The 24,427-nt window shown below is 39.7% G+C and overlaps 1 protein-coding gene across 2 annotated transcripts; it reads left to right on the top strand.

Moving 5' to 3' along the window:
* Positions 1-24,320, top strand: znf318 (zinc finger protein 318). 2 transcript variants are annotated; one of them, XM_079634634.1, is made up of 12 exons: positions 1-469; positions 963-1,078; positions 5,459-6,101; positions 8,066-9,335; positions 14,157-14,254; positions 14,464-14,563; positions 14,653-14,945; positions 19,822-20,013; positions 20,129-20,216; positions 20,536-20,654; positions 20,771-23,613; positions 23,729-24,320. In XM_079634634.1, exons 1-11 carry the CDS (start codon positions 251-253, stop codon positions 23,597-23,599), a joined length of 5,967 nt encoding a protein of 1,988 aa, XP_079490760.1. In that variant the 5' UTR covers positions 1-250; the 3' UTR covers positions 23,600-23,613; positions 23,729-24,320. The 2 variants fall into 2 exon arrangements, with proteins under 2 accessions (XP_079490760.1, XP_079490759.1); XM_079634633.1 differs by having other exon boundaries at positions 20,771-24,320.
* Positions 24,321-24,427: the final 107 nt, after the last annotated feature.

Consider the following 24,427-nt stretch of genomic DNA (forward strand, 5'->3'; position numbering starts at 1 on the left):
GCTGTATCGCTGCGTTTGATTGGTTGATCTTGGCTTGACGTCAGATCCTGTGAATGCGGGCCAATGGCGGCACAGGAAGCGACCACAGAGAGCGTTGTTCGACTGTAATGAATACGCTCTCATTCATATTTTCTCTCAGCAGGGACATTTTTGTTGGATGCGCATTTACTTTTTGCAGGGATAATCGCTATCCCGCAACCGGGATAATAAGAGATCGACTCCGACGCGGAAACAGCGGTTAAGCGTCGTTATGTATCGCGGTTCTAGGCCGCACAGAGGCGGCTATCACCCTCCGCCGTCTCGCGGTTTCGGGCCTCGTCCCGGACCCGGACCAGGCCATCCTTCAGACCGGGGACACCACGCTCCTCCGGACCCGTACCGGCGCTCTTCCCCGCGGAGGAGATACTCCCCTGGAGCAAGAGATCCGCCCGAGGAATATAGAGGAGCGCGACCACAAAGAGGCTATGGGGTATGAAGAGAAACTAAACACTGCAGTACCTAAACACTAACATGTTTTTCGGATGTACATTACGGTAACATCATGTGGTTCTGCGGAATACCACGCAACTTATATACCGTAAATCGCATGTGAAAATGTAAATAAAGTAATATCGTGGTGCTCTCTCATTCCGTTACGTACTTGTCGTGTAACGTTACCAATAAAACGTTACGTTAGTGCCATGCGTTTATAGACCGAGTGCAATGATGATATTCTTTTGAAGTGTCATATATATAAACACTATGGTATTATTATACCACCATGATATTGACATCTGATATCAGTAGTGTACCATGGTAAAGCTGTGCATGTGTGCCTTGCTTCTTGACAGCAGTCAGAGCCTACCATTTATTTAATAATGATGTCCAGTAAAGTGAAAAGTCCAGTAAAAAAAAAAGAAAGAAGTTTTTATTTGATTTATTCCATGTATGAGAGTTCGGTATGTTATCTTTTTCCTAAACAGAGGTACAGTCCATCGCCTCCTCGTGGTCTCCCCGCTGACCACAGTCTGGTCATAACTGTGGGCAATGAGCTGAACCATCCATCAGGCTATAAAGGGGCAGATGCGCCTTATGTCCGGTAAGAGATGCAACCTAGTGATAGAACTATATGTTGACCGCTAAGGCTGGAATACACTACATGTTCACTACATGCACTAAAGTACTGAATCGGTTTTAAAACACCGGAATCATCCCATGTCAAATCAACCAAATTTGGAAAACTTCCCCAGCTCAAATTTCGATTTGATTCATTTTTATTTATTTTTTTTCCAAAGAAAGATTCAAACGTGTGGTAAAATAATCCCATTCAAATTGTGTCATATATTCCAAGTGTTCTGAAGCTGTACGTAAAGTTTGACGAGATAAACAAACTAAAAAATATAATATATTAAGGTGAGGCTGTACAGGTGAATATCACCAGATATCACCATGAAACTTCCTCAGTTGATTACTTACACAAGTATATAAAAAAAATGTATTACAAGTTTTTGAAATTTGTATGTTTAATTATGCAAATTAGGCATTATCACATTAAATATGCACAAGTTTGCATATATTTTCAGTAGATAGATCTGAACATATGATAAAGCCAGGAGCAAAATTATTTTTTTCATTTTGTTTACACAAGTTTACACACAAGTTTTTTTTTCATTTAGTTTTTCATTTTTGTTTTAAAAAAGAATTTCAGAGGGATTTATGCTTTCATTACCTAGGAAATCAAAATATACTGTCCATAGCCAGTAATTATTATTATTTTTTTCATACATTTTTTTTATTAAAATGGCACAGAAATCTGGCCAGGAATGATTTATTAACAAATCCCTGTACATAGGCTGAGATGTTTCTACTGGAGGATGACAAAAAACTAATTTTGAGATAAAGGCATTTAAAGATTTGTAATGTAAAAATTCCACTTTTTTTAGTGGAAAAAACTATTTACAGAAACAATATCTCATCAAATCATTAGCATCAACAATACAAACCACCTAAATCACATCAAAACTTATAAACACAGCATTTATGGCCTTCAACTGAACAGAAAAACAGTCAAAAACACACATCTAAATGTCAGAGCGCGTCATGTGATACATCTGAACCAATCACATTGTCAGAAATTGACATCAGCCAATGAGATTTTGCTTAGAGTTAAATGCCCATTGTTCTTTCGCGAATGGTTGCTGATAAAAAGGAAATGACCATATTTGGATCCGACAGCATTGTACAGGAGAGAGAGAGAGCTTCCCAACGGTGTGTGTGATTAAAGGAAGCAGACAGAGATCGCGGAGCAGCGGGATTATTCAGAACGCCAACTTTTGTTGAATTTTGGAGAAATCTACAGACACAAATAGACAAAGTGTAGTAAAATAAAGACCTAAATGTGTATTTTGGACTTTTTTTCACCACAAGTCTGAAAGAAGACATGTTATTAAAGACAAATATCCCAAAATCTCAAAATTGACCAGTGAAAAAATTTTTTTTTTGCTGCCGTGTCTCGCCTTAAGTGAAAATCTTGACCTCGCCGTTGCAATATATATATATACATAGATAGGATTTCAGCTTTTTTTAATAACACAAGGCCTACAGTATAAACCTCAGAAGAATGTGTTTTTATCTCTGTGATTAGGTCGTCAGAATGACAGTTCTTGCGTGAACTTTAAGAGTAAATGTAGGCTATAGGCCTATATACCAAAGTCAATGTATAATTATTTTCTTTTGGTATTTGCATTTAAAGCTACACTGTGTAGGAATTACTCCCATCTAGCGGTGAAATTGTATATGACTACCAACTGAATATTAGTTTCTAGCTCCTCCCATTCCGAGGCCGTTTTCTCCTACGGTGGCCGTATTATTTCAAATCTGCCGGCAGTCGCGACTCGAGTAATCTCCCGCTCGCATTCGTCACGGTGCCACTGAGTGTAAAAACTTAATTTTAAACACAATAAGTATAAGCTGTTTGAAAAGTTACCTACATTTGGTTTTTGACTATTGAAAATGGGTCAAATTTAACAATTTAAACATGGATTCGCATTGGAATCCCCATATCTATGGGACTGGACTATATAGGTATATAAAAGTTTATTAAGAATGATAATCTAGAAGAATATCAAGACTTTAAGATATTTAATACTTTTAGAGGTACAGTCATGCAAACTTTGGAAAAAAGAATATTTAATATTGCCATTGTACAATATATGAAACCTGAGCATTGTACACTGAATGACAGAACACTAAAAGGGTCACATACTAAAATACTTTCACGTCTTTCTGAACACACAACTCGCACAGAAACATGCATTGACAAATGCAAACAATATGTATTCTAACATCAGCTCAAAATACCAAACAAGTTTGATCTCCTCGAACCGAATGGCTAAAAAAAAATCTGAGTTTGTGCTCTTCTTACTCTATGCAATCAGGCTGGCCATTATCTCCACTGTCTTCCAGCAACTAATGTTGACTTAAGAGGGGGAAAAGTCATGTAGTGTTTTCCAACCTTTATTTGCCCATTTTGAGAGTGAAAACCTAAAAAATCTACCAACAGGTTGTCAATGGATATTGCACATTTTGTGTTGTCATTTGTGAATAATATTATAATAAAATGTAATGTTCAGCAGGGGTTTCTCTCTCATTAAGGCGAGACACGGCAGCAAAAACATTGTTTTTATTTTCGCTGGTCGATTTTGCGATATTTTTCTTCAATAACATGTCTTCTTTCAGACTTGTGGTGAAAAAAAGTCTGAAATACACATTTAGGTCCTTATTTTACTACACTTGGTCTGTTTGCGTCTGTAGATTTCTCATAAATTCAACAAAAGTTAGCGTTATAAATCATCCCGCTGCTCCGCAATCTCTGTCTGCTCCGTCATCACACATACCGCTGGAACGCTCTCGTTCTGCTGTACAATGCTGTCGGATCCAAATATGGTCATTTCCTTTTTATCAGCAACCAATCGTGAAATTAAAAGGGGGGGGAGGGGTTTAACTCCAAATGCACAATCTCATTGGCTTATGCCAATTTCTGATGCCCTTTTCTCAAAATGACTTTTCTCTCATACTCCAAGTCTGAAGTCTCCACTTCAGTAGCCCCTATATACACCAAACCTTCCAGTCGTGTACCTAGTTATATTGTGAAGACATTTAAAGAAGGATTTGTAAATATATTATTCCTAGCCTGTTTTGTATAACATTTTATTCCAAAAAAAACATGGCAAAAATAATTTTTTTAAGGCAATGGACAGTATATTCTGATTTACAGGATAACAAAAGTAGATATCCATAAATCCCTCTATTTTTTTAATTTGCACATTTGAACATTAAATTACAGGAAACTTGTAGTCTTTTTTTCTCATCTTAATGTAGGTAATCAACTGGGACAGTTTCATGGTGATATCTGCTAGTTTAAAATGTTACCCTATTCACCTGTAGTGTCTCACCTTAACTATTAAGGCCACATTTACACATAGCCGGGTATTTAGAGAAACGAATAATTCCCCCCCTCCGTTTTCAATAATAACATTGTGCACACAACCCGCATAAATACGCTGTCGAGCGCCATCATAACTATGCCAAACCTATGGGCGGCAGTGTAGGGAGAAGGATAAAGCCATGCAAGCCAATCAGAATCCTCAGAATCGACAAGAGAGAACCTAAAACCCCGTTTCTCCCAGTTGACACGACAATATATAACCGGCGTTTTCAGAAATCTCCACTTTGGCCGGAGATTTTAGAAATAATCGTTTTCTGGGATAAAAACGGCGTTTTCGTGTAAAGGACAGGCCAAAACGCAGAGAAATATCTGCGTTTTCCCGTCGTGTAAACGGGGCCTAAATATGTTGTCTTTATTAGCTTTATATTGGCCATCAGAACCCTACTCTCCAAGTATTGGCATCGCTATTGGGCCTACAATTGCAAAGCTTTATTTATTTTTATAAATACAACAATAATGGTACATTTTGAATATCAGAACCAACTGGCCTTCCTGCCTATATCAAAAGATTGAAAATGTTTTTGCTTTCATGCAGCAGCACTTGCTCAAACTCTTGCATTTTATCCTCTACATCCTATTCACAGTCAGTATAGGCAGCATTCTCTGATGCAACGACATTTCTAGTGCAGGGGTTCTCAACTTTGGCCCTCGAGATCCATTTTTCTGCAGAGTTTAGCTCCAAAACCCTAATAAAACACACCCGAACAAGCTAATCAAGGTCTTCAGGTCCTATAGGCCGTGAGTTTGATCAGGGCTGGAGCTAAACTCTGCAGGAAAGTGGATCTCAAGGGCCAGAGTTGTCCACCACTACTTTAGGGATAAGTGGTTTTATAATATGCAACACCACAGCGCTTGAAGCAATCATGTGTAATTATGGAAATATGTTTACTTGAGCCCAAAGACTCAGTAGATATGAAATTGATACTTTGTACTTCAGTTGCATTTTTATGATGTGGTGATTTCTGTTGACAGAGATTATGGTGCTGGTGGAGAATCACACTATAATAAGCCCTATTACTCTCCACGGAGGTCAAGCCATGATGGACACAGCGATAGGGGTTCGAGGAGGCGCAGTGTTAGTCGCGGCAGGAGCAGGGGCAGGAGTCGCAGTCCTGGCTACGCGCGCAGCAAAAGTCGACCGCGCAGCCGGAGTCGGAGCTACAGTCGCGGCAGGAGTCCCGAACGAGCGAAGAGCCGTGCGCGTAGCAAGAGCAGAACCCGTGCGAGGAGCTACAGTAGAAGCAGAAGCCGAAGCGGAAGTCGTGGTCGCAATAAGAGTAGGGCCAGGAGCAGGGCAAGGAGCAAGAGCCGGCCTCGAAGCCGCAGCCGAGAAAGGAGTCGAAGCAGGGCGAGAAGCAGAGCAAGGAGCCATGCTAGGAGCCGCAGCGTCAGTCGCAGTGGTAGCAGTAGCAGCAGCGGCTCCAGCAGGAGTCGTCACAGCAGCGCCAACAAGAGAGTCAAGTCGGGTAATTTTAGGGAGCAAGAGGAGGACTTTACTGAGCTTGAGAAGGCTCGGAGACGCAAGGAAATTCAGGATATGCTTGTGAAGCCGGCAAAGTCAATTTTGAAGAAAAGAATGGATTCCTCCGAGACGGATTCTCCCATGCTAGTGCAGGTAACTACCTCTCATTATGTCTTGGGAAATAATTATTTGACATTGAAAATGTACAGGTCTCATTTTAAATCAAAAGCTATTATTAATTCTTCACATCAGGTATTGCCGTCTCAATTTAAGAGACTTAAGCCAGAAACATACTTCACACAAGACTTGCATGATCTGAAAGCTTAGGCTAAGTGCGAGGGATGAACTGATAAGTAAATTCTGGATGCTAATGATAATTTTTTCTTGTTATGGCTGATAATAAAATTAATCTAAATAAAGTAAAAACTTAAATTAAACAAAGAAAGAAAAAAAAAAAGTCATTTTAAATGATGCAAGTGAATCATGGGGTCACAGCATTAACAATGAAGTATGAAAAATGAACATTCATTGGAGAATTGGTTTTAATTATTTGAGTATTAAATTATGGAATAGATAATCTAAAAATGTTAAAACAACGAGTATGAACGATTTAAAGTCGTCTGAAAAGCGATATTGTTCCGATATATTGTGGAGCATCTCTGCTGGAGACTCTTATGGCGCTTTTCCATTACCAGTACCAGCTCGGCTCGCCTCGTCTTGGCTCGGCTCGCGTTTCGCTCCGTTTTCCATTGCATATAGTACTTCCACAATAGTACCTGGTCGTCATAGCGACGCGACACACACCCGCTACCCACACACACAGGACAATGGAGGAAATCGAGTGTATGCTGTTTTACATAATATTAGTAATAATGGGTATATCACGCAATCTCTGGCAAAACTATTAAAAAATGCCGGGGTTATTCAGGATACTCCGTCTGGCGCGTGCAATGATGATGCAGTGAATAGTGACGATTCTCTCTGACCAATCAGCAGTCTGCCCGGTGTCACGTCACATTTTAGTATCGCCTCAGCTCGCTTAGAACCTCGCTGAAGGTGATACGAAAAAAAGTACCTGGAAGCAGGTACCGGTACAACTTTTACACCGTGGAAAACCAAACAAAGGCGAGGCGAGCCAAGGCGAGCTGGTACTGTGCAGTGGAAAAGTGCCATTAGTGGCGATGGTTACCTTCAATTATCTGTGGTTGACCTTAAAGAGAAAGCAATTAATGCTAATGGAAGCAATAGCAAGTGTGCACTGCATTTTAATTTGTAGTTTGACACATTTTGTTGTTGTGGTCTTTAGCTGGTCTGCAGAATTAAGAGGCGGTCATCTTACACCTTCATTGTATTCAATTCAAATTATATGTGAATGTGGCAGGCCGGAAATCTGCCCTGCAAATTTGTATTGCTTGAAGACATGTGACCAACAGAAGGTTGTGTCATTGCTTTTTTGAATTCAACTAAGTCAAGCTAACTAAATCTGCAGGATTGCAGTAAAGCGGAGTACATAGCTTATAATACATCCAAAACATAAAATATGTTTTTTTTAAAGCCACAGACTGGCATTTGTCTGTAGAAAATGTCTGTTTCAAAGTCTAGTGTGACCATGGCTTTAGATGACATTAATGGCGCTTTTCCACTACACAGGACCAGCTCGCCTCGACTCAACTCGCCTTTGTTTGTTTTTCCACTGTGTAAAAGTTGTACCGGTTCCTGCTTCCAGGTACTTTTTTTCGTATCACCTCCGGCGAGGTTTTAAGCGAGCTGAGGCGATACTAAAATATGACGTGAAACACGGCAGACTGCTGATTGGTCAGAGAGAATCGTCACTATTCACTGCGCCATCATTGCACGCGCCAGACGGAGTATCCTGAATAACCCCGGCATTTTTAAATAGTTTTGCCAGAGATTGCGTGAAATACCCATTACTAATATTATGTAAAACAGCATACACTTGATTTCCTCCATTGTCCTGTGTGTGTGGGTAGCGGGTGTGTGTCGCGTCGCTATGACGAGTCGAGTCGGTACTGGTTATGGAAAAGCGTCATAAGTTGGCTTTACTCTTTGAAAGTAAAGAAATATTTAATGATGATGATTTAACCAATGTATTTCAGAATAGTGATTCTCCTCGAGGAAATCTTTCACATGAGGCAGAACAGCTTCTCTGTGCACTTTCCAAAACCATGGATCCAGACTTGTTTGCATCCATGCTGGGGAAATCGTCTGATGGTAATGTTCTTGAAGAGCTGATTGGCAAGCTCCAGTCAGGCGGAGAGGGTGGAAGTGACTCGCTCCTCCCTCACGAGAAAGGACGACAGAAGGCAGAACTCACAGAGTTGCTGGGAATGATAGCAGGGGTAGCCCACTCTCAGAAAAAGAGTCTTACAGATATTGAAGATGAAGAGAAGTTTCTCTATGGAGATGAAGAGGGTGATGAGGTGAAACCTGCTAAGGAGGTTCCAGCAGATTCCAGCTTTCCAGACACAAGTTACCCACAGTCTTGTGATATTCAGAGGAGGGAACATGGCTCTGCACCGTACACTTTTGGCCATACTGCGGAAAATGTGACCACCCATTCGCAGAGAGACAACCGGCATCGTTCCTCGGCCACACCGGAGATGCATGCCAAGGAAGAACCCGAGGACTTCCCACCTGGAGTTGGGCCACAGGATGTCAAGGTGAGGAAGGAGGTAGAGGAATATGAAAAGATACAAGATTTGCTGAAAACACTTGGCTTAGACCTGGGTGTGGCCGAAATAAGCAAGATGGCCGCCAGGACGCAAGAGCGCCTCCACGGTCCCACCCCTGCAAAGAAGACCCCTGCTGGCCGGCAGTCGGATAGAAAGCACCGGAGCCGTAGTAGGAGTTACAGCAGCAGCAGTGGCAGCAGCAGGAGCTCCAGTCGCAGTCGGAGTAGCAGCCGAAGCAGGAGCAGGGAAAGCCGAAGCCGAAGTAGCAGTTTCAATCGCACTTCAAAACAGAGCCGGAAAAAGCAAGTTTCCCCAGAACAAAGATCTCCACACTCACACAGTCAGAACAAGAAAGAGGCTCAACCTGCCGTCACAGAAAGCAGATGGCCTACGACACCCACTGTGGGTCCCGCGACACAGGCATATCCGTCCCAACCCAGCCTCCCGGCACATCAAGTGCCCCCATACCCACCCCCACGGGGAGTAATGCCACCTGACTTCCCTCCACACGGTTACGATGCATATGGCAATTATGTTCCATATATGCCCCCGGGATGGCCGATGTACCCACCTCCAGGTATGCCAGTACCTCCTCCCAGTCCAATGGAACACTACAGCCTAAATGCCTATGAGCGACCCTTTCTTAAAGTGGTTAAAGCTGGGACAAGTGAGAGTAAAAACGACAATAAAAAAGGTTAGTGACCTTAAAAATTAGTCACCTTCATTTATATATAGCGCTTTTAACAATACAGATTGTACTCGGCCTCTTCACAAGGAGTTGCTTGAATGAGTAGTTCATAGTAAAATTCTAATTCTGCCATTATGTACTCGCCCTCGTGCCATTTCAAACCGTATGCTGTTCAGGGCTCAAGACTGTGACCAAATGGTTGCATTTTGTGTTTTTTTTTAAATTTTGTTAGAGGTTGCACTGGTGCCACCACCACATTGCCCAACTAATAAGAACTGCCTTTTATGTTGCATATAAAAAAGATCAAATGGCAAACGAAACAAAAGCGGAACGAAACCTCACTACTCGTTTGAGTTATGCAGTGCGGGCAGTTTATCAGCTCAGACCAATAATAAGCCGCGTTTCCACCGAAATTACCCGGAACAATTTGTCCCAGGAACTTTTTTCCAAGGAACTTTTTTTGCCCCAGACCGGTTGCTTTACACCGCGGTCTAAAGTACCGGGAAGATTATAACTGCGCTCGACTGCTTCTCCCAGTCTGCGACGGACAGTAATCAGTTTTGATCGCCACATTATAATAAATATGGAGGAGATTCAAACTGTGCTGAGGTTGTTTGTGATGTATTGGTTTACTAACGAGGTAATTAACAAAACGGCAGAAAAGAGACGAGCACTGCTACTAAAGCGTGTTCAGAAAGCTCGTAATGCTAGATATAAATTAGACGATGCGGACATTGACCGTGAGACGGCTGGGACGAACGCGCAGAAAATTTCCTGTTACACAAATACGCTTAAAGCCTGAACCTCGTCATCGGTCATATTTGCAGACAGACAACTCTTACTGCATGAAGCCACGAACCGCAATAGATTTTTTAAAAATGCCGGTTACAATCATAGACAGTATATACACGGTTAAAATAGAATGCTGCGTGGAGTCCTCCAATCAAAATGCGGCGTGAACACGACCAATCAGCATGTTCAGCGCACAAGTCCCACCCCCGAAAGTTCCTGAACTTTAAAAAAGTACTACCTCGCCAGCAGGGACTTTCGGAGGGGGAAATATTTACCCGGAACTTCATTTAGACCCTGATTCCTGCGGTGTAAACACACCGAGTACCAGCCCACAGTTCCTAGTTCCTGGGGAAAGTTCCCGCGGTGGAAACGCGGCTATGTGCAGTGCAGTACCTGCGAGCTCAGAACAGGTACTCTCGGGAAGATCTCGATCTTGCAACACTGTGCTGGGAGATCCAGTGAGACAGCGTTTTAATATGACCAAGAGTTGTCTGTTATAAACCATATCAGATCAAACAGTGCTGACCAGGAGATACATTGTGCCATGAACAAACGAGTTATAGAAGGCTTTTCAGTCCACAAATCACCAACATTCATCATGGATTTAATGTAGCAATGCTAACTGCAACCGCGGTATTGTGGCAGAAATAGTCTAATGTAGGCATTATTCATTTCAGGGTTCGTACCACCTTTTGAGAATTAAATTCAAGCACTTTTCAAGGACTTTCAATTGCTTCACATTTTTTTTCCAGCACTTAAAAGCTCCAAATATTACATCAATTAAATTTAATTTTTAATATGACGACCAAAAAAATAAATACATTTTCTCTATAAAAAATTGTTTTTTACATGTTACTGTTGTTAATAAGTTAATTTTATCTGCATCCCAGCTCAAGCTCAGTGCTTTACTTTCAAATGTGCATTTCCAAGAAATAAACATGTATTTTAGTTGCACTTATTAATGCAGAACAATTGTAATTTTATGATTAAATTACCTTTATGATTCAGGTGCTGGCGCCACCATCTGTAGAGCTTAGTGGCACGGGTGCTACTGCTCTCAAATGTTAGTCTGGAGCCCTTTCGTTGGTTCAGTTGATAAATTTTTGAAGAATCGTCACACAGGTCTATTCTAATGACTGCATAGTGACTATGTCTGTCAAGCTAATAAATTATCACAAATGCACCATAAAGCAGTTCTTATCTATGAATTGTTGTAGGCCATCTGATAACTTAACATAATTTAAAGTCATTGTTCTCTGCAAATCAAAATTTAAAGTTATTTTCTGAAAATCTTCTAGTCTACGGCACCTCTCAATTCTGATTTTGAGAATGATACTCAAATGTAAAATAACACCTCACTTTATGAATAAAATATACATTACAAATATAGTTACAAGAATCCAGTCAAGAACAGAGAGTGAATTTTCTCTTTGTCTTTTGTTGTTTGATTAAGGTTATTATTATAGAGCAGGATTGTTATTAGGCTGTTACACATGCGTTTGTCAACTGTTTACGTTCACTTAAAGGTGCAATAGGTGATCTGGGAAATGCTAACTTTAGCCTGCTAGCATTGAAAGCCATACCTTCTCTTAGGGCTGCACGATTCTTGCTAAAATGTGAATCACGATTTTTCTCCATGGGAATTGAGATCACGATTCTCTTACACGATTCTCATTTTTTTTAACCAAAATGTATTGCACTCAAGTACAAAAAAAAACTAAAAAACACAGGACATTCAGTATAATAAAGTGCAGGTCTGCAGGAGTAACAAAAAATCGTCTCTACTCTCTTTTCTTTATTTTAGACCCCTTAAAGAAAATAATTCGTTTATATTATGGGCTCATCTGATTTTTTGTACATAGCCTATTTGTTAGGATTTTAGTATCATAATGATTAGGCTAATAAATGCATGCACAATTATCCGTGAACTTTTTTTTTTGAACAAATGCCTTTCAACTTGTGTGTGCAAAATTCAGAATTAAATTAATGTGCAGAAATTTGTACAAATAGAGAGTAGGCTATAGGCCTACTATAGGCCTACTGTTGTAGCCATTAAAAAAAAGCGTGTTTCATATTTGTTAAAATTTTTTTTCCCCATTTATGTTGATTTATGAAAAGTGAACAGCACGACGAGTAAGATAGGATGCGCAATATGAGACATGGAGCGGGTCAGACATGATTTTGACCGTTGAAGTTGAAGTTGTTATAGAAAGCCTTTCTTTAAAGTGAATTTAGTTTTGTATAAATTGTATCTTAATTTTAATAAATTTTTCATCAACCAATTGCCTGTATTTAATGAATAGGCCGCCGAAACAAATATAACGGAGGCGCCCGCGCGCTCACTTGCACGTAAACTAGAGCACATCCCAACTTAACGAAACTCAGTGTATGCCTCACACAGACATGACAAATACATCAAATACACAAAGCTTGAAATGTCTTTAAACGAAATAATTCAAAACGAAAAAAGAAAAAGGCTAGGATACTCTCTGATTATGTAATCCATTATTAGGCTTATTTATGTGCATTTCTCTCTATAAGCGCGTTCACACGGAGATGGCGATCGTCAACTTCATCTTTGCAGCCGAGTCGACACTTTTAGAGAAAACACTTGTTTATTAATAAAAATCAATACATGTCACCGGATTTACATATGCACGCACACATATTATTATTTCGAAATAACGAGATATTGTGTTGAAATAACATTATTATTAATAATAGCCTACATCTTTTAGAATAGGCCTATTTGATTGAATGCTGAATGTTGCGCTTGTTCAATTTAATAAAATTAAAACTTTAATTGTGATCATTAACATAACTGAATATTAAATATTTAGTGACCAAGTTTTGCGCAGCTCCCCGTCAATGATCTAGCAGCACCCACTCAGCACATGGTGTCCCTGCAGAGAAGCTACGTAGGCAGTGTAATTTTTATTTATTTATTTATTTATTTGTTTTTTCGTTACCGCCAACCCCCGTTTTGAGTCGCCGGATCCCCCTCTGCGCTCCGGGACCTCCCACTTTACAAATTAAGCACTGCACGGAAGTGAATCGCCATCATTAAGAAATGAGATCGCATTTATGTTTGAATCGAGATCGTGATTTTTTTTTCGATTATTCGTGCAGCCCTACCCTCTCTGCAAATCACCGTCCAAAAGACATGCCTCCTCCAAAACACATGAATGCGCACAGACCTGAAGCAAGAGACCAGAGACAATGTTATTGGATTACATCATGTGTCATTCACATGTGAGAGAACTTTACAGTATAGTGAGTAACAGTACTACAATAGCGAACGTAAAAATTGAATTAGATGCAAGCCTTGGCCAAAAATACATTTTGAAATAAAATAATAAATATTGAGGCTCAAACATCCATTTTATAAAGAGACATGCGTGTTTATTTGAGCACTTCCGTCAATAAAAATTCACACTAAAGCCTGTAAAGCATTGAAATAAATATCAGTAAATAATATTAACTTAAATATAATAATATAATAAAGTTCAATATTTAAAAAAACATTAGTTTTAATTTGTTGATCAAATTTGTTTAAATCATTTGACTGAATTGTTTATCATTTGGATTTGGATTTACGCCTTGAATTAAAACATTCAAGCCACTTTAAACAATTTAAACATAAGAACACTCTAAAAAAAATTTTTTTGGTATTCGTGGAAAGCATGCACGCAGAAATCGCTCGCTGCTCTTGACGGAGTAATTTTTGTAGCTTTAATAAGATTCATCCATATTTATTTTATACAGTGCAGCAGACAATGCAGTGTTACTTTACATTAAAGTATTATGGGTTAAAAAAACAATGAAACCAATATTTATTTCATTTCATTTTTTGTGGTGGGGCCAGTGAACATTTTTGGCAGGACAAGTAGAAAATTCTTCAAAAATGTCTCCTTTAGTGTTGCAGAGAAGAAATAAGTCATGGTTTCATGAAATGACATGTTGGTGATACGATTTTTGGGTGATTTAGACTTAGGACATTACAGTTAAACTAACATGATTTGATGATCCTTTCAGCATCTTCTAAATCGGATGCTGTGGCCTCTAAAACGATCACCACTGACATTAAGATGAAAGAAATGGAAGATAAGAACACCGCCAGCGAAAAACAAAAGGTAATTCCCATGAAATTTGAAGGAACAATTGGATTTGTAGGGTTAGGAATCAAGAACTGTTTTTTTTTTTCTTCTTTTTTTTCTTGAACTTTCTTTGATCAAAAGCAAAATTGTTAAATGCCTCATGATTCACATCTGTTTTTTTGTTGTTTTTTTTTTTTTTTTTGCTGGATTTTTTTTTTTACGGTCTAAATAAAATTCTATCTTAGGTCATGGAAGAGCTTGAAAAACTAAAAAAGGAAAAAATAATGCGACACAAGAGAAAAGAAAATCTTTTAAAGGATGTGGAGACATTGAGAAAGCAACAAGGTATTTCCCTCTAAGTGCAAATTGGAAGTGTTTTCTTTATCATATTTAAGGGCTCATTGTATTATACAGTGTTTGTTTTGATCCTTTAGGGGAGCTTCTTCGAAAGAAGCGAAGGGAGAAGGATGGACACAAGGACCCTCTTCTTAAAGAGCTCGGTCAGCTCCAAGAGGACGCGATGGCCCAAATCTCTAAGTTGCGTGCTGAACAGAGAGAGGCAGATCAGAAACATGAAGAGCTGGTCAAAGTGGCACTTATTCTCGGTATAGACTACAAAGACTCGAAGAGCTATGGGGACTACGAGCCGCAGCCCCCTCCGATTAAGAAGGATTCAACCAGAAGCCCAGAGAAATCAGGGGCCAAAACCAGCACCTCATACACTAAGGTAGAGTTGCTAATTCTGTTATAGGAAAGGTACTTGCTCTTGATTGGCTTTTTCATAGTCAAGTCTTATGGTGTGTTCAGAGGATGTCGGTAAGATCGTATTTACGAGTTGAACGCACAGAGTTGTAAATACAAGTGGGAAGCTTTGGATTTTCTTTGAGTCCCGGGGGCTGTTCTTCGTACCTCGCTTAATACATCCGAGACGATTTGACAGATGCCAGATCTTCTAATCCTGATAACTGATCTCTGGCTAATTTGGTTATTAAAGGGATAGTTCACTTTAAAATTAAAATTATGTCGTCATATACTCACCCGCCTCAAGTTGTTTCAAACCTGTATGAATTCTTTCTTCTGCTGAACACACAGGAAGATATTTTGAAGAATGTCAGTAACCAAACAGTTAACTGGTCCCATTGACTTCCATAGTAAGAAAAAAAATAAATATGATTTATGAATATATGATATATGAAAGTATATGATGACAGAATTTTCATTTTAAAGTGAACTATCCCTTTAAAACAAATTAGCAGATTTTATTTAAATATCTGTATTAAGTTGTCTGAGATTACTGCGTGTTCTTGTGTTCATTAGTAAGGGCAGATATATCAATACTCGAAACCATGATCAGCAATGCAGTGATTGGCTGGCGGCAGCAGCGACGTAATGACGACGTCATATTAAAACATCACACACCTGACGAAAAACTTGCCAAATTTCTAGACCTTTTTAAGGAAACAGCCAAGCCACCAAATGACATAAGTTATAATAGATAGATAAACGTGTTCTTTTTTTTTTACATGATTTCCAATTATTTCCATGATTTCTAGTATTTGTACAGGTTTTACATTTTTGTTGTAATTAGCAGTTCATTTAATTTGACCTGTGAAGCAGATTTGTTATCTGACTGCAGTAATGAGTCTAAAGGGTCAAGAACAATTTTCTAATGTTTCTTAAAGTTATCTGCATCAAGCCACTCCCATAATACCTGTTCAAATTAATGCGCGGCATATAATCTCATACTCATAATGTACAGTTAGTCTGAGTAAATCTGGCTGTCTCAATATTATGATACACAACATTATAATATTGTTTGCAAATTATTGTTAAATTATTATAGTCCCTGGTTCGTCTAGGAACTCTTGTAAGAAAGTAGCAGTGGCTGGGACAGACTTTAAGTGTCCCCTCCGCTTTAAGATGCGATCTAATCTTGTTTACATTAAATAAGCCTGATCCCGAGCAGGTTTGAGCTTATGGACCTGTTGCTATGACAGCAACTCTAGGATGAGCTTCGAAGAACCTAATAATCCTGGATCATGTCAAATCGTCAACAGTGAAATCCAGCTAATTGAGTAATCCACGTGCGAAGAACTGACCCCTGACCTTTACTTGTTAGGGTTGTGTCAGTGAGAAACCAGGTGGATTACCACAATACAGACTCAATACAGTTTACTGTAGCTTCTCAAATAAATTTAAAGCAAAACACACCTTATGCACTTTCTTTATTGATTTTCTAGAAGTAGAGTTTAAAAACCTTGCTTTATTTTTGTGTAGTTAATTAAGAGAAAGTCCCCCGCCCTCTTGCTCCAATGAAAGTGACATAAACATGACTTCCCAACTCGTAAACACAAACTTCCCAGGAGCAGTTGAATGCACCATTTAGACTGCCATTTCAAAGATGATCTCAAGTGGCATTTAATTCTTGCCAGTGATTCCACAAAACATTTAAGCAATTTTTTAAGTGAATCATCATATTTGTTGCCAGTAAATTTTCTCAAGTTTTAGCGCTAAAGAAGTGGTTCCCATCCCTGGTCCTACTAACACTGCACATTTTTAAATGTCTCTTTGGCTACGTCTACATTAATCCGGATACATTTGAAAACGGCGTTTTCGTTTTAAAAACGCTCTCCGTCCACACTAGCGTTTTCAGGCGTTTTCCGACGTTTCAGTGTGGAGGAGAAACTTCTAAATTCACCTTTACTGCGCATGCGTGAAACCTCACAAAAGCTCACCGAGATGATACAGATGGAAAAATAAATAGTAAAGTTATCGCACAATTCTTCTAACAGGATCATTTTATTTAGCAAAATATCTCACAATTCACTGATCGCACTTAGTCACTGTATGTTTGGTCTAAAACGCAACTGCTCTCCTGTATTGCCGCAGGACTGCAAATGTGAGAACATTTACTGTCATCTTTGCAGGACTGTGATATGAAGAGTGTACTAAATAACAGATTTTAGCAACAGTGTAAAAGTGAAAAGCACATAACAGACACAATACCGGTAAGCATGAATATCTATTGGTACAACATGGATCACATGACTAAACTTACGTCATCGGTTTCAAATACCTCCGGCTTCACAGTCCACACTACAACGCGAAAACGGCGTTTTCAAATTTACCCGCTTTGGAGAGCGTTTTCCAAAAGCTACGTTTTAGTTGACTTAGAGAGACTTGTAAAATGTGCTGTGGTGGGGGTACTTCACTCCAGGACCAGGATTTGGAAACTATTTTTTCTGCCCAAAAGAAAAAATGTTAAATTATTAAACTAAAGTATTTAAAATAATGTTCACATAAGATGAAGACTCCTGTCATATCAGTAGCCTGTTCAAAGCCGTTTTACTTTACATAGAGCAGAGGTCTTCAATCCTGCTCCTGGAGGGTCACTGTCCTGCAGAGTTTAGTGCCAACCCTAATCAAATACGTCTGAATCAGCTCATCAAGCTCTTCAGGATCTCTTGAAAATACAAATGCATGTGTGCTGAAGCAGGTCGGCACTAAACTCTGCAGGACAGTGGCCGTCCAGGAGCAGGATTGAAGACCTCTGACATAAAGGATCGGCTCATGGGGTGATCATAAGGCCAAAATGTATTTGGTGATTGTTTTCACAGATGCTTTTTAGTCGTTCTCAAACTTTTCTGGACAAGTACCACCTTTGATCAAATCAAACCATCCAAATAGCACATAGTCACCGGGCAAATCTTTTTGAGTGCTAGGTTAAGGACTAGATAATGCCATATTTTGATTAAGATATACCTGATTAATCATGCTGCATGCCTTTACAGATCTGTGGAAGGAACCCGAGATGTAACATTTAAAAAAATGCATATGCCACAATAGTAACTTTTATAAAGGATTACAATATGCATACACTGACATGTAACATTGGTATCAAAGCTTGCATTTACTTTTAGCTCCTAAATGCTTACTTTAAGAGTAAACAGAACAACATGCTGCTTTTTTATTGCTCTTTATAGCACATAGAATAAAATGTGCAGCCTGAGAGTGGTCAACACCACATCAATTTGCATCCAGCCTATGCATTGGAGTCGTAGATGCACAAAGCTATGTTTAAATTATATATGATATGACTATAAATGACTAACAGGATGATGTCGAGGATTTTGTGCAGAAATAATCCTGAGCGTCATTGACAAAAATTGTATCTTCTAAAATGTGTGGTCAGTACCACCATTACCTAAACACAAGAGTATGTGTGAGCGTGCACTTAAAAGCTATTTCAATACCCAGCATATTGATAGCGGCTCCTTGATCCCTGCAAAGTATATAATTGCAAGAGAACGCAAAAGCATTGAAATGTTTTTTTTTTTTTTTCATCTCGTATTTTTTTTCCATTACCGTGTCTCTTTAGAGCAGGCATGGGCAAACTCTGTTCTGGAGGGCCGCTTTCCTGCAGAGTTTAGCTCCAAACCTAATCAAACACCTGAAACAGCTCATCAATGTCGTTAGGATTGCTAGAAGGCTACAGGCAGGTGAGTTGTATCAGGGTTGGAGCTAAACTCTGCAGGACAGTGGCCCTTCAGGACCGAGTTTGCCCATCTCTGCTTTGGAGGCTCAGTAGAATGCGTCATTTCCTTTCCGAACATAATATTCGGCTTCGGGCACATCCCTGATTTAAGTATAGTAACTTTCCAGATTTGTGTACCACCCGAGGTACTTTGTGTACCGCTGGTGGTATCATAGCATACCACAATTTGAAAACCACTGTTTTAGTCCTTACAGTAATTTACCTGGAATCATATCTGCAAGATTTTCTTGTATTTATATTGCAAACATTTTAGTGTGGGCGAAAATCATATATTTGTCTTGTTACTCATTTTATAAGGATATTCATTTCTATTTATATTTTGAGGGGTTACTCCAAGGTAGAGACAATGTTTATAACTCCTGCTAAATAATTACGCTGGTCTAAAACACAACTGTTTGGAGATTGGCGACACAGGACATCATCATCTTCTGTAATATAGGAATGCATCAATTTTAGGGATTTTATTTCTATAGCATAGGCTTGTCTACTCGTAGCTGGTAGATACTTATTTCTTAATTTGCATGTAACCAGTTATAACTACTCCCTATAGTGATTAGAAATATTTATTTTAAGAAAATGTTATTCTTATCTTTGTTTTTCTGCTACAGCAAATATATTTATTTCTCAAAAATCGAAAGATGGTCACTGCAAAAGTGTATTGAAATCTTGAAATTTTTTGTCCTTTTTTTGCATTGGTGCTTTTTTGACTAATTTAATTTGTTATATAATATAAAATCCATTTCAATTACTTTTTAAAACCATTTATTTTACAATAGTCAATTAAATTCAAGTAGTAAACCCATTGGGTGACTTCTCCCCGACTGGAAACAGATGGCCTATTTTGCAAAGGTAAGTGTCCTATGACAAACTTTAATGATTGACAATTAGGATTTGAAGTGTTATATTCATTTCTTTGAAAAGCTTCTGCTCATTCTTTTAAACTTGGGTTCCTCAAGAGTATTTGATTAATTTTTTCTTCTTCTTTATTTTATTGCTTGCTTAGTGACTTTTACTTATGCATTTTTTTGTACTGCCTAAAATCATTTAGGTAGCCTCCTCAAAAGCAAGAGCCTCTCCTGAAAAACCCAAGTCATCTCCTCAGTTGAGCAGCCATTCCCTGGACGCTGCTGAGCAGTTTGAGTACTACGATGCGGGAAACCACTGGTGTAAAAACTGCAATGTTACCAGTGGTTCAATGTTTGATTATTTCATGCATTTGCACTGCAAAACCCATAGAAAGGTATGTGTGCTCATATATATATATATGTAATGAGATTTTTTGTTTGTTTTGATTATGTTGTTTATTTCTGCCAGTTGCATCTGCTTCAGTCATCCATTGTTTTGCTCTCCTATAGACTCTAGATCCTTATGAAAGACCTTGGGCAAAATCAGAGAGTGAAAAGAAACACCAAGGTGGAAAGAGGACTTCAAAGCCAGCCAAAGGTAATGCCTTTATAAGATGTCATTGTTAGTCCTAAAACAGATTCAATATGTTAAAGATAAAGTAATGCATTTGGTTCAACACATGCAACTATAAGGAACTGGAATCATTAAGTGGAATCTGTGGATCAGTGAACCAGAATCGTTAAATTCTTCATGATTCCTTTCCCTAATGGGTGCCATGTTGATTGCAGTGATAGAAACTGTAGTTTTCTTGCAGTGTGCCTCATCATTGGAACAGAGCAAGGGTAAATGACCAGCCATCAAAAATCATTACACACTATTGGTAGTTATTTAATTCTTGTTGTATTCCCTCTTCTAGGCTCCGAGTTCTTGATCCCTGTGAGGGGATTCTTCTGCCAGTTATGTGAAGAGTTTGTTGGTGATCCCATTTGTGCTGAGGCCCATGTCACCTGCCATACTCACAATGAGAGATACAAGGTAACCATCACATATGATATTCATAATAGCTTTGACTAGGGTTGGGATATGACTGCAATTTATTCATTTGTTTGACCAGATGTGATTGCCTCATATGTGTTTGATTTTGTCAACAGACAAAAATGTATGAAAATCCCCTCTATGAACAAAGGAGGAACCTGGACCGTCAGGCTGGCGTAGAGAGCCAAAAGAGTTCAGAGCACAAACGAAAACGTGAAGACGACGATCAGGATATGAAGAAATCCAAACACAGCAAAGGAGGAAAAATGTCAAGCAATGAAGTGGAGACACAACCACAGTACAGCAAGGAAGAGGAGTACAAGAACACCAAAGAGAATGAGAATAAACTTAAGGAGAAATACAAGAAAGAGGATACAGATAAACTGAAATACAAGGAGGATGATGAGAGATTCAAGATGAAAGAGGAAGAGAGAGCCAAGTATAAAAAAGATGATGATGAACGAAACCGGTTCAAGAAAGAAGAGGAATCCACATATAGGTACAGGAAGGAAGAAGGGGAGAGATCCAGGTACGAAGGGGACCGATATAGAAACAGAGATGATGATGAACATAGTCGGTATAAAGAAGAGGACGACAGATATAGAGTTAGAAAGGATGACGATAGGGGCCGATATGGTAAAGAAGAGGAGAAGACCAAGTATGGAAGAGAAGAGGACAAGAGATACAAATACACTCGGGAGGCCGAGGATAAGAAGTCAAAATTTAAAGATGAGGACTATGGGAAGTGGCCGAAATCAAAGTGGGACGGGGACGAAGAAAGTAATGGCAAGTATGAAAAAAAGGAAGATAAAACACTGCATCAGAAGGGCAAGGGTGGTTATTATAAAGATGACCAGGAGAACACAGGGAAGTTCATTGCTAAAGATGTCAAAGGAGAGCCAGAAAAAACCAGCGAGCCTCCTAAAGTCTTATGTGGCCCGAGCCCTGCCTTGCTTGCTAAACTTCGCAAGAAAAATGAGGATGCTGCTGGTCGGCCTGGCTTTGGGAAGTTCGGTCGGAAAAAGCCACAGAAGACCACACTGGAGAAGGAGGCAGAGAGGATGGCGGCGCAATTTTTAAAGGAAGATGAGGCGCCAAATGAAAACGCAGATACTGGGCTAGATCCTTTTATTAAGTCTATAGCTGCTGCAAAATCCATTGCTATGAAATTGTCAGGAAAGGTTGTGCTTCCCCCCTCTTGTGAATGGCTAGCATACAATGAAAATGCAAGTTATCCTAATCTACCGCCTCCCATATCTCCTATGGTTATTAGGAAGTCTTTTACAGGTGTGCAAAATAAACCAACACAACCTGCTGCTTGTGACAAATCTGCTGGTCCTATAACAGCAACTCAGACAGGCCCAGCGTTGTCAGCAGACCTCATCTCCAAGGCATTTAGTGGAGAAGAGGTGCAATTAAAACACACAAAGCCCTCTGCCAAGCCTGTAGATATCTTCAACGTATCCGTACCACTTCCATCTCCCACTGCAGCGCCAAAAGTGGTAATTGCTGCTAAGATGAAACCTGTTACTCCCAGTGAATGTGTTGTCACTCTTGAGTCCGATGTGGCTGTTCCTGGAGTGCCTGAGGATGAGCAGAAGCTCACCATAATCCTTCGTCCTCCTCCTCAGCTTCCTTCTAATGCCAGGGACCCGTCCCCCAAAATCGTAAAGCCAAAGACCACTCTTGCAGCAGGAAAAGCAAAAGATTTGTATGACATTTTTTACAGTAGTAGCTCTGCTGTTAAAACTTGTGTCAGTGCCAATCTTGGTGACAAACTAGAATCTGCATTTACACCTCCAGACAGTGGCTCCAGCTTTAAAGAGTCCAACAATAAAGACAAAAGCGCTAGTTATGTTGCTCAGAGCGAAGAACCCCCCAAGAACAAGGACTCAGAAGTTGCCCAGAAAGTGCTATCCCCCATGTACGTGGATTCAAGAATTGCAGAGAGGGAAGAACCCCCCAAGAACAAGGACTCAGAAGTTGCCCAGAAAGTGCTGTCCCCCATGTACGTGGATTCAAGAATTGCAGAGAGGGAAGAACACCCCAAGAATGAGGACTCAAGAGTTGCCCAAAATGATAAACCCCCCAAGAACGAGGACTCCGTTGTCCAGATTGAAGAACCCCCCAACAAGTCCTCAAGAGTTGCCCATTGCGAAGAGCCCACCAAGAACGAGGACTCAGTTGTCCAGATTGAAGAACCCCCCAACAAGTCCTCAAGAGTTGCCCAGTGCGAAGAGCCCACCATGAACGAGGACTCAGAAGTTGCCCAGAAAGTGGAATCCCCCAAGTACGTGGATTCAAGAATTGCAGAGAGAGAACACCCCAAGAATGAGGACTCAAGACTTGCTCAAAAAGATGAGTCAGACAGTGACTCAAGCTGTAAAGAGTCTAACAATGAAGACGAAAGCGCTAGTGATGTTGCCCAAAGTGAAGAACCCCCCAAAAAGGAGGACTCAGAAGTTGCCCAGAGAAAAGACCCCCCCAACAGGCCCTCAAGAGTTTCCCAGAGAGAACCATCATCTGAGAACGAGGACTCAGAAATTGCCCAGCGCGAAGAACCCCCCAACATGTCCTCAAGAGTTGCCCACAGCGAAGCATCTCCCAAGAGCGAAGACTCGAAGGTTGGACAGAGCGAAGAATCTCCCAACACCGTGGACTCAAAATTTGAGCAAGCATTTGAGGATGCATTCTTAAAACCTGAGATTCAAAAAGACGACAACTCCAAAGAGGAAGATCTTGATCAACAAGTGCTTAAATCTATTGAAATCTCTTTGGGGGATGTAACTGTGATGGACGTTAATAGTGTGGACCCAATACAGATAAATAACGAAGAGGAAAACCCTCTGGAATCTGAGGAACCCATGTCATTCTCCCCCCTTCCTGGTTCTTTTACTGAGCAACTGAACTTGGACACATTTGAATTCAGTTTTGAGCCTTTGTAAAGGACCTTCCAAGAGTAGGTTTAGGGATGTATATGTTACCTCTGAATGTAAATAAGTGATTTTCAAGTATTCTTTGTAATTGCTTGATTCAGTTAGAATGTTTCATGTCTATTCTTAACCTTTTGGCAGGTAATGCCAGTGAAAGCGTGGACTGAAAAGCATTCATTCTGAAGTGGGTGCTGGGGAAGGAATCCCTCTAAGAGAATGAAAACGTACATCAAGTAATGAACCCTAAATATGTGTAAAAGTTTCGCTATCTTGTCAAAAGCACCTGGTGTTGAGCTACATGTTTTCGTATTTTGTTTCCAGCAGAAATCATTCCTTTTTCCCCAAAGGTAATGTAAAACATAACGAATATGATGTGTATTAAAAATATCAGACTCTAAATCCATTTCTTCTGTTCGTTCCATTTAAATCAATGAAGATATTTTAATGCAGGAGCCACAAAGATCCAGGCTCAGAGAAGAGAAATGGTGTGGAGTTCATGCTTCAAGGACATGCATTCACAACTTTGGCCAGAAAATGTCAAGGCTTGGCCTCTGTAGTTTTATTACCCTGTGCTGTGTATTGATGGCTTTTCCTTCCGGTTTCTTTTTTTTTTTTTTATGAACAAATGTGTTATTATAATGTTCACATTGCTACCATGATACTTTAGCATCTACAAATAGTTGGTGTAATTGCACAAGTTCTGTGCTAGCTCAAATAAATCACAGCAACCCTTTCTGTCTTTGCTTCTTATTAATATGCTTATTGCTGCTGGTAGACTTGTGCATTTTTATTTTTACATTTTTTTTTTTTACATTGTGCACACATTGGGCCTCATTCATG

This window comes from Phoxinus phoxinus, assembly GCF_949152265.1.
Source record: "Phoxinus phoxinus genome assembly, chromosome: 14".
Taxonomy (NCBI): Eukaryota; Metazoa; Chordata; class Actinopteri; order Cypriniformes; family Leuciscidae; genus Phoxinus; species Phoxinus phoxinus.